This window comes from Halichoerus grypus, chromosome 4, assembly GCF_964656455.1.
Source record: "Halichoerus grypus chromosome 4, mHalGry1.hap1.1, whole genome shotgun sequence".
Taxonomy (NCBI): domain Eukaryota; kingdom Metazoa; phylum Chordata; class Mammalia; order Carnivora; family Phocidae; genus Halichoerus; species Halichoerus grypus.
In genome coordinates, this window is record NC_135715.1 from 159,681,561 (window position 1) to 159,698,274 (window position 16,714).

General features: G+C 40.4%; 1 protein-coding gene across 4 annotated transcripts in view; it reads left to right on the top strand.

The window, feature by feature from the left end:
- Positions 1–16,714, top strand: part of LOC118539727 (aldehyde oxidase) — an 80,211-nt gene that overhangs the window by 10,010 nt on the left and 53,487 nt on the right. For all 4 annotated transcript variants that reach the window (XM_078071162.1, XM_036098498.2, XM_036098493.2 and 1 more), the window contains 11 exons: positions 738–834; positions 3,046–3,154; positions 4,586–4,712; positions 6,483–6,544; positions 10,835–10,924; positions 11,599–11,679; positions 12,588–12,732; positions 13,600–13,692; positions 14,696–14,847; positions 15,039–15,132; positions 16,450–16,559. In XM_078071162.1, the coding sequence (XP_077927288.1) occupies positions 738–834; positions 3,046–3,154; positions 4,586–4,712; positions 6,483–6,544; positions 10,835–10,924; positions 11,599–11,679; positions 12,588–12,732; positions 13,600–13,692; positions 14,696–14,847; positions 15,039–15,132; positions 16,450–16,559 (1,160 nt within the window). The remainder of the gene's footprint in view (positions 1–737; positions 835–3,045; positions 3,155–4,585; positions 4,713–6,482; positions 6,545–10,834; positions 10,925–11,598; positions 11,680–12,587; positions 12,733–13,599; positions 13,693–14,695; positions 14,848–15,038; positions 15,133–16,449; positions 16,560–16,714) is intronic.

The window sequence follows — 16,714 nt, forward strand, 5'->3', positions numbered from 1 at the left end:
CCACCCTCCTCAGCATGCACCTTTCTTCTCATGGTCAGAGATGACTAACTGAAGCGTAGCCATCATATCTGAACTCCAGAAAATAGGAGGTAAGGGATGAAGGGGGCACCCCTCTCCTTTTGAGGACATTTTGTTCTGGAGGTCATACACAGCACTATGTTACCTCCCATTGGACAGCATTGTCATTAACCCCACCCAGCTGCAGAAGAGGCTGCGAAAATGTATTCTTTATTCTAGGCAACCACGTGTGTGACTAAAAATTGAAGTTTCTTTTACGAAAAAAGAATGAGAGAAGAGATATGAGCATACAAGTAACAGTTTCTGCCACCAGGAAGCAGAGAAATACAGTCAACATGGATAATAACACACAAATATTCCAAGAATGATTTACAATTCTACATTTTTCTTTGTATGTCATCAAAGATGCAGATAAGGATGAAGACAAATGTGCAATGTACTCATGCTTTCAAATATTCAGGCCTTTATACGTACAGACTCTTTTTTACAGTTTGGCCCTGTTTTGGCAATGTGATGTCCAATTGTTTTGAGAGGGAGGAGACCAAATATAATGCACAAATGGAAATCAGGAATCCACAAGGTTCTAAATAATAGCAGCTAAGGCATCATTTGAACTTAACTATATATTCAAGAGTCTTTTGGATGGTGTTGTCCTCTAAGGTCAGAGCCATTCTAGAAAGAATTGAGAAAACACATTATCTTTAACTTGCCCTTCCCAGTCCGACTCACGGGAACTAAGTACGGCTGTGGAACGGGAGGCTGTGGCGCCTGCGCGGTGATGATATCGCGATACACCCCCGCTGTCAGGAGCGTAAGGTAGCTCACCGCGAAATCCAGGCATGGTTGTATTTTTGAAGTCTTGAACTGTGTTTTATTCCTTCACTTGAGAAATATGGAGGAGCACCTACTATGCAACAAGAACTGTGCAGGCGCTGGGGGTACAACGATGAACAAGATAGACATGGTCCCCGGAATGTGAGTGGGTTAGAAAAAAAATGTACCATCAGTGAGGATAACATATGGTCAGAGAATCCCCTTTTGAAACTTGAAAGGCTGTCTGACTCCCTGTGCTGTCTGGGAAGGAAAGGAAGGGATGAAATAGCTGTGAAGAATAATGGCATCATCACACTTTTATATTACTGTTACAGCCTAATAACTGATGTCCTTGCTCCCAGCCTTGCCCCCTGCCCATATGATGAATTCCACACATCAGTCAGAAAGATCCCTTTCAAGTATAAAACACTCTCCTACTTAAAAATCACCAGTGGTTTCCCATTACATTTAACATCTCTTTATGTTTGATATTTATCCTTCTTCAGGTTCACCAATTTCTTGGATCTGTGGGTTGATGGCTCATATCAGCTTTGGAAACTTCTCAAGCCATCATCTCTTCAAATATTTACTCTCTTTCTTTCTCTTTCTCCCCTCCTCCCTCCCTCCTTCTCCCTCCCTTTATTCTCCCTCCCTTCCTTTGTCATTCCTCTTCTCTCTCCTCTCTCCCCACTCCTCTCTCTTGGGCTTCAACCATGCATATCTTAAACCATTTACATCATTCTGCAGATCTCAGATGAGGGCTAAGGATCTGAGCAGTGGTAAGATTTCAGAGATCTGCCTGTATTCCACAGCCAGGTCGCCTGCTTCCTGAACTCTGGGTGATCCCTCCCTGCTCTACAGCCTGGCTGCCCGCTTTCTAGTTCACCAGGAATTTCTCTTTGCTCTCCCATCTCACTTCCGTGCTTTGGGAGATCTCTTGCAGCCATGCCTCCCTGTCTTTAGCCTCTAAAGGATGGCAACTGCCCTACACTCTGTGAAGCCTGAGTGCTTACAGCTCTGTTCTCCTGCTTTCCCCCCAACCTTCCTCATCTAAGAGTCCATGTGCCTGGAGAGGTTTTTTTTGTAGCACTCCTTCCCTACCCTTAGTTTTAGGGTATTACCCTCAGCACTCAGTGGAGTTTGGTGGGGAAGAGTTTGGGGGAGAGTGCAGTCCAGCTTTGTATTTTAATTTGTTACATCAGCCCACATTAAAAATTTGTTGAAAATTGGTGTGGTTTCTCCCTACTCCTGTCTAAGGCAGATTCCTTCTCCTCCACCCACGTCAGAGATGAGGACAGCTGTATCTCATCTCTCTTATAAAGGGCTTGTACTTAATAGGGTTTAGGTCATTTAAGTTTCTTTACATACTCAGCATCTGATGAGTTTTTTAAAAACTATAACTATATAGCTTATATGGCTTGTTTTGGTTTTTAGAATGAGAGTGAAGGTCTCTTACAAGTTTCTAAATGAAGCCTTACAATCACCTACCTTGTGTGTCTTTCAACCTGGAATTCTACCATTTCTCCTATATTCATTATGCTCCGACCTCACTGGCCTTCTTTCTGTCCCTAAACACCCCAAGCTCATTCCTGCCTCACGGCTTTTGCATGTGTTGTCCCTCTACCTGGAATGTTTGCTCCCAAACCTTCATGTCTGGCTCCTTCAAATTATTCATGTTCCAGCAAAAATGTTACATTATCAGCCCTCTTTGATCACCTTATAAATAGCAATGCCCATCTCACCTCTGCAACTCCTTATTCCCTTTGCCTGTGTCAATTTATTCATAGCGCTTCTTACTATCTCAGTTTATGTATGTATGTATGGTCTATGTGTATATGTATTGTCTGTCTTCCCTCAACTAAAATATATACCCTACAAGGGCAGGAATTTTATCTGTCTTGTTGACCAATGAATCTTAGTGCCTCAAACTTTGCCTGGCACATAGTAGACACTCAATAAATATTTACGTTTAATTAATAAATGAATAATATTCTTCCAATCTTTCTTTCATGTGTGTATATATATATGGATGCAATACTGTTTAGAAACCTGTATATTTTGTTTCTAAAACATGTGCATGAGCTGAGGACAGGATGTATTTGCAAAGCCTGAGGCGTCATTCAAAACCTGCCATATTGGAAGTGCTGGGTGAATGCTCAGTCCTGCTTCCCCCTGGGTACAGTGTACTTTGTGCTTCTCTTTTGCATTCGGAAGCCATCATGCCGCCAATGCCTGTCTGACCCCCATCTGTTCTCTGCACGGGGCTGCTGTCACCACAGTAGAGGGCATAGGAAGCACCAAGACCAGGATTCATCCTGTTCAGGTGAGGCTGTGCTTCTTCCTCATAGGGTTTCTGAGCTTCAAAAAGCATGACAAGCCACAGAGGTTAATGCAGTAGAACAGTCTGAGCCCTGCTGCTTGGTCACCGCCCGTACATGAAACCGAGCTTGAGGCTGGGAGTGACACCTGGTGTGGCTGTGTTTTATAACTGATTGCTTAGAAATATGCCTTTGGAAGACTAGAAGACTTTTTCTTTTGGAAGAAAACCCTGATGTTGCTGTGTTTGGGTTTTTTTGTTCTAATTGGATGGGGCCTATCCGTCTTTCATCTTCCAAACTCAAAAAACAAGAGCTATATGCATTGAGGGTTATATATATATTTTTTTTTACAAAGTGGAAAATAACCGGACTTTAAAGCTGGATGAAAATCTCAGCTCCCAAAAAGATTTGTTAAATATAGGACTTGTTCAGAAGACAGATAATAGGAGTTTTGATAAATCTGGAGGCTTTTCTCCTTAAGGCAGTACTTTGTTAGAACTTTACCTCAAATGAAAGGGCACCTCAGACTCCTGGCTCTTTAAATTATTTATATGTTGCCCATAAAAATGCTGTTGCTACTTGTTTTTATCTAGGTTAATGAAGGTCACTTATGAGGAGAGGATAGAAGAGAAAAAAGATAGAGACAACGTAGAGAATACCCAAACTTCACATTCCCTGGACTTGAAGGAATGTTGGGGACTGTTCGTTACCTCATTACCTAGAGGGAATGAATTCTGTCTGGACGCTCTTGTGGCATGTAACTGTTCCCAGCTGTGAGACATTCTTTCATTTAGTAGCTGCTGCTGAGCTCCTGGTGTTGCAATGTAGCCAGCAGACAGCTTCCAAAATGGGGTTGCACCTTTGAAGTTAGACTCCAAAGAGAAAGTGCTGGGAAGGAAAATGTTTGGTAGAGAAAGAGGCAATGTTTCCTTCTTGACTGTTTTCTGGATTAATGGTTGCACTTTGTAAACAAACGTCTACGTGCTGAAGTGATAGGGCCATCGTGGGCAGCTAGGCTTGGTTTGGTTTGGTTTTTTCAACGTGCACACACTTGGCTTCACTTCTCAGAGGGACCTAAAGGGGGTAAGCTTTGTTTCAGTGATTCCCATTCCGGACTACATATTGAAACCACCGGGGAATCCAAAAAATATATGTGTGTGCTCTTGGTGTGGGCTGCTTCTTGGGCCTTGGAAATTTTTAAGTTCCCCTGGTGATTCCAAAGGCTGAGAACCTTTAATGAAAGGTGAGGACCAGTAATCATAGCCACCCAGTCTGAGAAAAGGAGACATCTAGATGGGAAGGATTTTCCAGGGCCTCTTCTCCAATTTTATTGTGCAAACAAGTTGCCTGGGGATCTTGTCAAAGTGCAGGTTCTGATTTGGTGGGTCTGGGATAGGACCCAAGATTCTACATTTCTAAACTTGCTGTGCTTCCAGGAGAGGATCGCCAAGTGTCACGGCACGCAGTGTGGCTTCTGCACCCCTGGGATGGTGATGTCCATCTACACATTGCTGAGGAACCATCCAGAGCCCTCTCTGGAGCAGTTAACTGAGGCCCTTGGTGGTAGGTTATATGTATGTGTGCTTTTGTTTTTCAATAATGGTGATGGTAAAAGGTGAAGTTAGACACTCACCGTGTGCCACATGCTGTATTAATGCTGTATAAAGGTTGTCTCATTTACTCTTTATGATACCTGTGTAACATAGGCGTTGTTACTGTCCCCATGTTGTAGATGGAGACACTGAGGTTTAGAGAGAATAATTTATTTCAAGTTGTACCACCAATAAGTGGAAGAGTTACTTTGTTCAAATTAGGATTCAAACAAGATCCACACATCGCACTTGGCTGATATATTCCTTGTCTCTCTTAATTTATAAAAGTCTCCTCCCTGCCTGGGTGCCTCAGTCCATCTTCCCTGTCCCCCCGCTCGTGCTCTCTCTGACGGTCTCGCTCTTTCTCTCAAATAAATAAATAAAATCTTTTTTTAAAAAAAGTCTCCTTCCTTTTTTATTGTTTGCTTATTTTTTTAAGATTTTATTTATTTATTTGAGAGAGAGAGAGAGAGCACAAGCAGGGGGAGCAGCAGAGGGAGAAGGAGAAGCAGGCTCCCTGCTGAGCAGGGAGCCTGACGTGGGACTCCATCCCAGGACCCTGGGATCATGACCTGAGCCGAAGGCAGATGCTTAACTGACTGAGCCATCCAGGAGCCCCTACTTGCTTATTTTTACAAACATTACAAAGCCAGCTTATTCACTTACTCTTGGAAAGGGTCCAGTTTTCTCCACATACCTCTCTCTTCCATCACTCTCTCCTATGGAGTGAGTGCTTTCAGAATCATATTAACTATTAGAGGACTTGTCATGAATTCAACATGAGATAAAAGAGATTGAGATCTTCTGGTGATACTTATTTCAAATAACTGTCTTTCTCCAGTCTAGAGTGATTTTATCAAGTTCAGAAGCTCAGTGTGTGTGTGGATGGAGGAGGTCTTCATTAATAAGATTCTAAACAATTTTTTAAAATAATTTCACCAAATCCTGGTGAAACTCTCCATGGCTCTGTCTGTCTGTCTCCCAAGGACCCTATTTCCCTGCCAGAGAACACGAGGTTAAAGCTCATGTGTCCAGCTCTTCCACACACATGGAAGACCAGAGCAAATGGGAATATAAAGGAGAGATGCAGCACATAAACTGTCTCTTGCCTGATTTCCTTTAGATCCTGTTAGGCATTTGATCTCATGGCTGTTTATAATGGGAACAAAGGGTTTTCAAATTTGCGGGGAATTTGTAAAGAGTGAGGATTCCTGGGATTAAACCCCAGATAGCTTGCTTCAGTGGCTTTGTTTTTTCAATAAGACCCCAGATTTGGAGGGAGGGGGGTGAATGTGGGCTATGGACCACTGGGAGAGAAACGCTGCCCTAATGATTTATTGTAAATAAATTGTGTGCCCAGTTGTTTCCAAAGTTTAATAATTGCCTTTGCTTCTATAAAATGTCTTTGGTCTGTCAACTGAAGCTTAGCTCTTGAATGTGCCTGTAGACCAAGTTTTTAGCTTGAAATCATTGTGTTCTTTGAGTACCTATCATAAGCAGAAGATATAAAACTGCTTAGAGAGAGAAAACACAAATAACTGAGTTGTTCAGCTCTACTTCAGGACTCTCAACCTAATATCCCAAGTTGCTGATGAAAAAAATCAGACTTTTTAGATTATGTAGACTGAAATGTCAAACGGGGCTTTCTTCTTGGATGGGGTCCTTACTTCCATCATGCATTTGGCAGACTGTGCCTCTCTCTACGTTACTTGAGTAATACAGTTGAGTTTTTCTCCTTCAGGTAACTTATGCCGTTGCACTGGATATAGGCCCATAATTGATGCATGTAAGACTTTCTGTAAAGTAAGTAGAAAGGAATACATTTTTTAAAGATTTTATTTATTTATCTATTTGAGAGAGAGAGAGAGATTGAGTGCGGCAGTGGGGAGGGACAGAGGGAGAGGCAGAGAGAATCTTAAGCAGACTCCACACTGAGTGTGGAGCCCTGTGCGGGGCTTAGTCCCACAACCCTGAGATCACATCCTGAGCCAAAATCAAGAGTTGGATGCTTAACCAACTGAGCCACCCAGGCGTCCTGAAAGGAACACGTTTTTGAGTGTATTTTTTTCTAGTGAAACAAAACGGTAGGGAGTACCAGATGTGATTAAGGGAACAACCATTGTTAACGAATACAAGGCCCCTTCTTATCTCAGGCTCTGTGATTGCTGTTTGTTATTTGATCTTGGGCAGGTGCTTACTCTCATCTCAGCATTGAGCTTGCCCTGATAGTCACATAATGAGCACATAAGCACTTTGATATTGGCTGTGGGTCATTGTTTCGAGGGTTTTTCCTGATCTGTTTGTGTCAGGTGCCCTGCCCCCTGCAGCCCTCTGTGCATGCCCCTGTCACAGCAGCGGTTACACCGTGGTTCCATTCCCACTTGCTGTCCCATCTCTCCGTCAGACAGTGGGCTGCTTGGCAGTGCGGGCTGTGCTTCTCCAGGGCTGGTCCCCACGCACCGACTGAGGAGCCACTCAGTCACTGTGTGTTGCGTGAATAAATGAACAAACAACCTGGGAATGAGGGACATTAAATTATGAAATCAGTATGTCATAAATAAGAACTGAGTGGTAGTCATAGTAATTGTTAATATATATCATTAATAATATATTAAATATTATTAATATTGTTAATATTTATTGCTCAGTGCCAGACTTTGTTATAAGATTTTTACATATTTTAACTTGTTGAATAATCACTACTATTCAAATTTTCTCATAAACTTAGATTTTTTTTATTAGAAGTTAGTATGGATATGTTTATATACACATGGTTCTTTTTCATAACATTTTGCAATATTGATTATGCATTATGTTTCAACTGGTAGTCACCTGTTTTATTTAATAGCTAGTAGACTTTGCTTCCTGCCTGGAATTTGCATTTCATCTCCAGCTTCAGCAACTCACCTCAGAAGACCAGCCCTTCCTGGGCTGGACCAGCTGCTTTTCCACCTAGGTGAGGACCAGTACCAGGCTTGACTCAACAGAGGTGTGACATCAGCAAGATGGTGAAATGGGAGTTTTCTACTCTCTTCTTCCCAAAGAACACCAATTTTCACAATCACTCCTGTATAAGAGTGACTTATGGAAGTCGAGGAGTCCAGTGGAGAAATCTCATTATACCAGTGGAACAACAACAACAATAAATCCAAGATTGTAAGCACTGAAGAGAGTGAAAGGAACAGTTTCACTTTATGTGCATCATCCTTCCCCCAAGGTGGCACAGTTCAGTGCCAAGTCAGACCTTCTTGGCTCATGATTTATCCCATGGGGGAATGTGAGAGTATGTGAGTGGGTATCTGGCTTCCCCAGCTGTGTGGACACTGCCAGAGAGGCCCACTTCTTTCTTGCCCCATCCAGAATACTGAGGAGTGCTGGGGGCAGGAAAAGGTGGGAGAAGAGCAGCCAGGGCTCTGAGAGGGCATCAATAGAACATGGATCCTACTAACCACGAGCAACAAGAAAACATGGAAAGATAATTCAACAAGATCAGGAAAACAATACATGAACTAAATGAGAAGTTTAACAGAGAGATAGAAATAATAAAAAAGAGGCAAACAAATTCTGGAACTGAAGAATCAATAAATGGAATCAGGAACAAGACAAGGATGCCCACTCTCACCACTTCTGTTCAACATAGTACCAGAAGTCCTAGCCAAACAATTAGGCAAAAAAAGAAATAAAAGGCTCCAAATTGGGGGAAAAGAAGTAAAATTGTGCACATGACATGATTTTATGTATGGAAAACCCTGAAGACTCCACCAAAAAAATTGTTAGAACTAATCAATGAATTCAGTAAGGTTGCAGGATATAATATCAACATACAAAACTCAGTTGTGTTGCTATATACTAACAAGCTATCAGAAAGATTAAGAAAACAATCCTATTTATAATAGCATTGAAAACAATTAAATACTTAGGAATAAATTTAACCAAGGAAGTGAAAGATCTATACACTGAAAACTATAAGACATTGTTGAAAGAAATTGAGGAAGACAGAAATAAATGGAAAGATATCCCATGATCATGGATTGGAAGAATTAATATTGTTAAAATGTCCATACTACCAAAACAATCTACAGATTCAATGCAATCCCTAACAAAATTCCATTAGCATTTTTCACAGAAATAGAAAAAAAATCCTAAAATTTGCTTGTAACCAAAAAAGACCCAAAATAGGTAATGCAATTTTGAGAAAAAACAAACTGGATACATCACACATCCTGATTTCGAACTGTTTCACAAAGCTATAACAATTGAAACAATATGGCACCAGCATAAAACAGACCCACAGACCAGTGGAACAGAATTGAAAGCCCAGATATAAACTCATGTATATACGGTCAACTAATGTTTGACAGGGGTGCCAAGAACACAATCGGGAAAGGATAGTCTCTTCAATAAATGGCTTGGGGAAAACTGAATGAATTGTACCCCTACTTTACACCACTCACAAATGAACTCAAAATGTATTAAAGACTTAAATATAAGATCTGAAACCATAAAACTCCTAGAATAAAACATAGGGGGAAAATTCCTTGACATTGGTCTTGGCAATGATTTTTTGGATATGAAGCCAAAAGCACAGGCAACAAAAGGAAAAATAAACAAGTGGTATTATCTCAAACTAAAAATCTTCTGCATAGTGAGGGAAACAATCAATAAAATGAAAAGGCAACCTAAACAGTGGGAGAAGATATTTGCAAACCATTAGCCATAGGGAGTTAACATCCAATTATATAAGGAACTAATGTATCTCAGTAGCAAAAAAAAAGTAATTTGATTAAAAATGGGCAAAAGATCTGAATAGACATTTTTTTTAAAAAGACATACAGATGGTCAACAGGTACTTGAAAAGTACCCGACATCACTAGTCATCAGGGAATTGCAAATCAAAACCACAGTGAGATACCTCACACCTGTTAGGATGGCTGTTATCAAAATGTCAAAAGTTAAATGTTGGCAAGGATATGAAGAAAAAGGTATCCTTGTATACTGTTCATGGGAATGTAAATTGGTGCAGCCACTATGGAAAACAGTATGGAATTTCCTCAAAAAATTAAACATAGAACCACCATAGGATCCAGCAATTCCACTTCTGGGTATATATCTGAAGGAAATGAAATTAGTACCTCGAAGAGCTATCTGAACTCCCATATTCATTGCAACATTGTTCACTATGTGGAAATAACCTAAGTTATTCAATAGGTTATAACATATATAACTTGTATATAACTTATAACCTAAGTTATACCATCAACAGATGAATGTACACACACACACACACACACACACACACACACACACAGAGGAATATTATTCAGCCATGAGAAAGTAGGAAATCCTGCCATTTGCAACAGCATGGGTGAATCTAGAGGACATTACGCTAAGTGAAATTAGCCAGATAGAGGAAGACAAATACTGTATGATCTCACTTATATGCAGAATGTAAAAAAGAAAAAAAGTTGAACTCATAGAAACAGAGTGTAATGGTGGTTGCCCGGGGCAGGGACTGGGAGAATGAGAGATGCTGGTTAAAGGGCACAGGACTTCGGTTATAAGATGAATAAGCTCTGGGAATCTAATTTACAGCATGGTAACTATAGTTAATAACATTGTGTTGTGTACTTGAAATTTGCTGAGAGAGTAGACCTTAATTGTTCTCACAACACACACACACACAAGGATGGTAACTATGTGAGATGATGGATGTGTTCCTTAACCTGATTGTGGTAATCATTTAACAAGGTATGCATATATAAAATAATCACACTGTGCACTTTATTTTTTTTTTTAAAGATTGTATTTATTTATTTGTCAGAGAGAGAGAGAGCACTAGCAGGGGGAGCGGCAGGCAGAGGAAGAAGCAGGCTTCTCACTGAGCAGGGAGCCCAATGTGGGGCTCGATCCCAGGACCCTGGGATCATGACCTGAGCTGAAGGCAGATGCTTAACTGACTGAGCCGCCCAGGAGTCCCCACATTGTGTGCTTTAAATATATAATTTTATTTGTCAGCTATACCTCAAGAAAGCTGAAAAAATACTTAGTAGAATCAGCAATAAATTCTCAATTATTCGTTTTTTCACCCACTAGACTTCTGGCTGCTGTCAAAGTAAAGAAAATGGGGTTTGCTATCTGGATCAGGGAATAAATGAATTACCAGAATATGAAGAAGTAAATAAGGTCAGTGAAATGTAAATTTTTTATAAGGCTTTCTCAGGACATGAACAGAACCAACTTACTTTCAGGAAGAATAAATGGCTGCCTAACTTGACTCATTTGATGGATTTCAGCATGTCCCCCCCTCTCCATTCTCAATCTTCATCCAAAAAAAAAAAAAAAAATCTGTCTTAACAACTTTATTCTTCATTCCAGCTATTATTCTGGTTCAAGTACAACTATCCATAGGAGAGAAAACACATTGATCCCTTAATGTCTCTTAGTTTTGTTTTTTTTTTATATATATAAAGCTTTTCAAGTCTTTTTTCAAGAGCTAGAAGCACAGTGAAGACGTTAGGGAAATGGAAGAACTGGCAGAGGGAGAAGTGATAGGTGGCAATTTGGGGAAACCTCTTGTTCTCAGCTGCTGGTGCCTCCTCTGTTTTCCCAGACTGCAAAGAGAATGTTTACTCAGGAAGTTGAGCTTTGGAGGACCATTGGCATCTGCACTGAGTTGCTAGTAACCAGGTCTGTGTTAGAGCCCTTGACTTAGAACCCAGAGAGTGTGGCTGGCCAGTCGGCTTTTTTTCTGTCTGCTGTATGTCTTTCTTCTTCTGACCTCATTCCACAAAGGTTTTAAAGTAGTTAGAGTTGTCTGATGATAATAACTCCTGTTACTTTCTTTTTTTTTTTTAAAGACAAGTCCAAAACTCTTCTCAGAAGAGGAGTTTCTGCCATTGGATCCAACTCAAGAATTGATATTTCCTCCAGAGCTAATGGTAAGGCAAAGTTGAGCTCATTATAGAGGAATTCATGGTGAGATGTTTAGGAAGGGTATTGTTTATGGATCCTTTCAGAAGCTGATTGATTGGCAAATGCCATCTGCCATTCTTAACCCAAGGTCTAAATAGTATGGGACTAAGGCAGAGATGAGTGAATGAGGGTAGAGCCATCATGAGGGGATAGTTGACTGTTAAAGCAGCAAATTGTATCAATAAGAAAATGTCATGAAATGACATCACAACATTTATAAATGTAGATATGTTTCCTACTTCCAACTTTGTTTAAGTTTATTCTTCCATAGAATGGTTTGACAAAATTAAGCATATTAAGATATTTTTATTTTATTTATTTTTTTTTTTTAAAGATTTTATTTATTTATTTGACAGAGAGAGAGACAGCGAGAGAGGGAACACAAGCAGGGGGAGTGGGAAAGGGAGAAGCAGGCTTCCTGCCGAGCCGGGAGCCCGATGTGGGACTCGATCCCGGGACTCCAGGATCATGACCTGAGCCGAAGGCAGTCGCTTAACCAACTGAGCCACCCAGGCGCCTCTTTTTTTTTTTTTTTTAAAGATTTTATTTATTTATTTGACAGAGAGAGAGACAGCGAGAGAGGGAACACAAGCAGGGGGAGTGGGAAAGGGAAGATATTTTTAAACATTAAAATGAATTCCTTTGAGATATAAAAGCAGCAAAGGTAGATATAGGAGAACAGTCTCCAGAAGGAATAAAATATTTTTATATGTTTAATCTGAACTCTGATTCCTTAGTAAAGCTTTACTTTTAGGTCACTTTTATTTTTTAAAAAGATCTCCATTTCCTGTCTCTGTTTCCTATCAAAATGGGGCAGAAACAGGTGAAAATGTTGTCATGAGATGATCTTGAATCCCTCTTGCTGTTTTAACAGATAATGGCTGAGAAACAACCACAAAGGACCAGGATTTTTAGTGGTGATAGAATGACATGGATTTCTCCAACGACCCTGACGGCACTTCTAGAAGCTAAATTCAACTATCCTCAGGCCCCTGTTGTCATGGGGAACACCTCTGTAGGTATGTAGGGACCTCTTATGAGGGAACTGAGGAAAAGGACTTTGGAGGAAAGAACCTCATATATACATATTCTCAGGAAAAACAGTCTGAAAAAGTACTTTTAACTGTTTAGACTTGACTTCCTCGGGGTTGCTCAAGAGACTTTCACAACTTCCATGACATAAGTAAATTCCTATTGCCCGGAATCAGAGCAGTGCATAGAGTTGCACCCAGGAGATCCGCTTCATAACAACTCAGAAGTAGCAGTTCCAGTCAGCTGTCCTTTCTTTCCATGTGGCGATTGATCTTGGGCTCATATTTGAAGTTGCTCTTTGTTTCCTTTTTCGGTGGTATCCTGATAGATATGAAATGGTTTTCTTACACTGTAGCTACAGGGTCTCTCTATTATGTCTGTTGTGAACTCAGTTTGACTGCCTACTTCTTTGAGGAATCTCCCAGTGTCCTCCCAAAGAGAATTTTGAGTATGCCACAAGTCCTCTCATACTAGTCAGCCAAGACTTCAAGCTGACAAGTTCAAAGTATCCTCCGAGTTCAGTGGAAGTCCATCTGGCTTGTCTCTGGGTGATTTGGCAATGAGCAGACCAATGGAAAGATCTGTAATTTTTATGAATTTAAAGATAATCACTTTTTTTGAGAGAGAGAGTGAGAGACTGTGTGAGCAGGGGAGGAGGGGCAGAGGGAGAGAGAGAATCTTCAGCAGGCTCCATGCCCATGCATGGAGTCCCACACTGGGCTCAATCTCACAACCCTGAGATTGTGACCTGAACCAGAGCCAAGAGTCAGACACTTAACTGATTGAGCCACCCAGGCACCCAAAGATAATCGCTTTTAATCACAACTTCAAAAAATTTTTTTTCTAATCCTTAGGGCCTGATATGAAATTTAAGGGTGTCTTTCACCCAGTCATAATTTCTCCAGATGGAATTGAAGAACTGAATTTTGCGAACTGTTCACATAATGGTGAGTTCTTATGGTCCCTGTTTTCTTAGTTCACATTCATTAATCAATTTATGTCCTTTGTCCAGCAGACAAGCAGAAAAAGAATTATTCCTAATTACAATATACAGAGATTCTCTCCTTATAAAAATGATAACACTCTGGAGGAGACCCAGGGAAGAATTCTCTATAGTTACATGAAATACTAATTGTCTGAATAGTCTACTGAAAAACTTTCTATGTCTGCCGTATCAGAGAAATGTAGCAACTATCCAATGAAGGGTATTGTGCTAAGTCCTGGATAGAAGATAAAGATAAATAGAACACAGTCTTTGCTCTCCAGAAGCACAGTAGTAAAGAGAGCAGGTTTATGTATTGAGCAGCTTACAGACTGGCTCATCTCTTCCCACGAAGGAAATTGATTTAATAACAATGATGAGAAGTAATATAAATGTGGGTTTGGAGTCTAGCTCTGGAGTCTAATTCTTGACTATTTCGCATATTAGCTGTGAGAACTTAATTGAGTTCTGAATCTCAGTTTCTTCATCAGTGAAATGGGGCTATTCTCTCAAAGATTTCTTAAGATTCAAGGAGATTCTGTGAAGCATTCAGCATAGTAAAAACATTTAGTCTACATCACCTTCATCACTACCACCACCTCTACCTTCATCACCAGCATCACCTCCATTAACACTACCACCAGCACCACCTCCATCATCACCTCCATCACCTCTACACCTTCATCACCAACTCCATCACAACAACCACCACCATCACCTCCACCTCCATCACCACCACCACCACCACCCCCATCACCTCTATCACCATCTCCATCACCTCTGTCACCACCACCACCATCACCTCCATAATCTCCACCACTGCCTCCATCACCACCACCACCACTACCATCAATAAGCAGAGCAGCAAGTATCCAGGAAAAAAGATCCCATGTCTGTAACTTTGGTCTAATGACATTTCCAGGTCAGCAGTGATCACACTGCATTATTTATAAATGATTTCACTTCAGAGCTGACCTTAGGTGCTGGCCTCAGCCTGACTCAGGTGAAGTACATCTTGGGTGAAGTAATCCAGAACCTCCCAGAGGAGAAGACACAGATGTACCGAGCTCTCTTGAAGCATTTGAGAACTCTGGCTGGATCCCAGATCAGGAACATGGCTGTATGTATTTGATGATGGTAAACTCTGGCATACATGTCTTACATGACTATCTCTGACAAATCGACATTTTTTGTTCTTTTAGAACAGACAAAAAATAATAATTCTCCAAAACCTTGCTTAATCCTTACTTTATCAATTGTGTTTTTATAATTATATAACAGGTATTGAAAATAACTCATTATTTTAAAAAGTCTTTAGGGGGCCATATCGTGAGCAGGCACCTAGATTCAGATCTGAATCCCATCCTGGCCGTGGGCAACTGTACCCTCAACTTGCTATCAAAAAGTAAGTGACAACTCCTTGGAGATTATTAAACCTGCTCCTCTTACCCATTTTTCCCTCCGGGGAGGCAGGAGGTCCAGTTTTGAAAATGATTATTCTTTGTAATATTAATAATTTTCTCCACCTTTCTGGATGCTGGAAATTTGCCCAGTCTTTTCCTAATTCCATACACTTCCAATGTCTTCGTCGCTTTCTTTTGAGGCCGTGTGCTAGGTATTTTCCTGTACTGGTCACCCTACACTGACCATGCTTGTGTTGGTTAGTGTCCTGCTGTGCCCTGAGTAGTAGAGAGAACTAAAGTCTGTTGAGGCCTACAGAGCCCCTTTGTTGAAGACTTCCTCCAGGTGGTACAGGGGGGTTGTGGCCCTCCTGTCATGTTGTGCGCTCACACTTAATTGTTCATTGATGGAAGCCTACAGACCTTTTTTTGTTGAAAATGGTTGGGCTCCATTCTGTGTTTATATGAGTTTTGTTTTTGAAACAAAGTCCAGGGCTTCTAATATATTTCTCTTATTCCATCTTGGTTAATAGTTATTGCTAATTGGTCCCTTATAAATCTGTTTTTATTTTCATTTAAAAATATGGACTAGACTTCTATTACCTGCATTGTTAAATACCCACTCTTCATATCATCTGAACCACAAAATTATCTTAAGGAGGAAGGTTAGTATTCAGAGTTGTATGTTCAAGTAACATCCCTTTAAAACAATCATATGATGAGAAACATATCTTGTGATGTGAATGTAAAATGAAAGCTTATTAGCTTTCATCCTAAAGTCATATTACATTATAGCTTTAAGTGGTTCCTCCCCCAGTGTATTGATTGGAGAACAGAAATTCTTTAAGTGCTGGAGAAAGATATAAAAAATAATAAGGCAGCACCTCACTAGTATACATTTATTAAAGGCAATTTATTTATTCATTACTGAACCTAGTATGGTTCCTGGTTATAAACAGTACATGTTTGTTGAGTGACTTGATCAGAATATCAAGAGGGATATTAATATCTACTGCCTACTTACAAAGCTCAGAATGAATTTTGCTGTTTGGGAAGAGGACTGTTCATGTCCTGTTCTATGTGATCTCTGGGCCACTCTGCTAGATATTTTTATTTATAAGCAAGCAAAGAAGCAAACAACAACAACAACACAGGTGGGACCTAGTCACAAGATGCCATTGTAGGGGGAAAGATTTGCTAAGCATAGAAAGAACACTTCTTTTCCCAGACAACCAGTTTCATCAGATATTTGGTAGAATTGTTTGCAAAGTTTTATTGTTTAACAGAACAGATTCCAGGGAAAGTGTCATTTCTTTCCACAGAAGGAAAACGACAGGTTCCTTTAAACGAGGAGTTTCTCAGAAGGTGCCCCAGCGCAGATCTGAAGCCTGAAGAGATCTTAATCTCAGTGAACATACCCCACTCGAGGAAGGTGAGCATGTCCTTTCAGTCTCATGCTTTTACTGTGAGTCTGAAGCTTGTTAATTCCAACACATGGTGAGTTAAGAAAAGGTGTTGACTATTTACAGGGGAGATTACAGTATTTGTGAGTAGTTACTTTTTACTTGTGTTATGTGCTCCCTGATC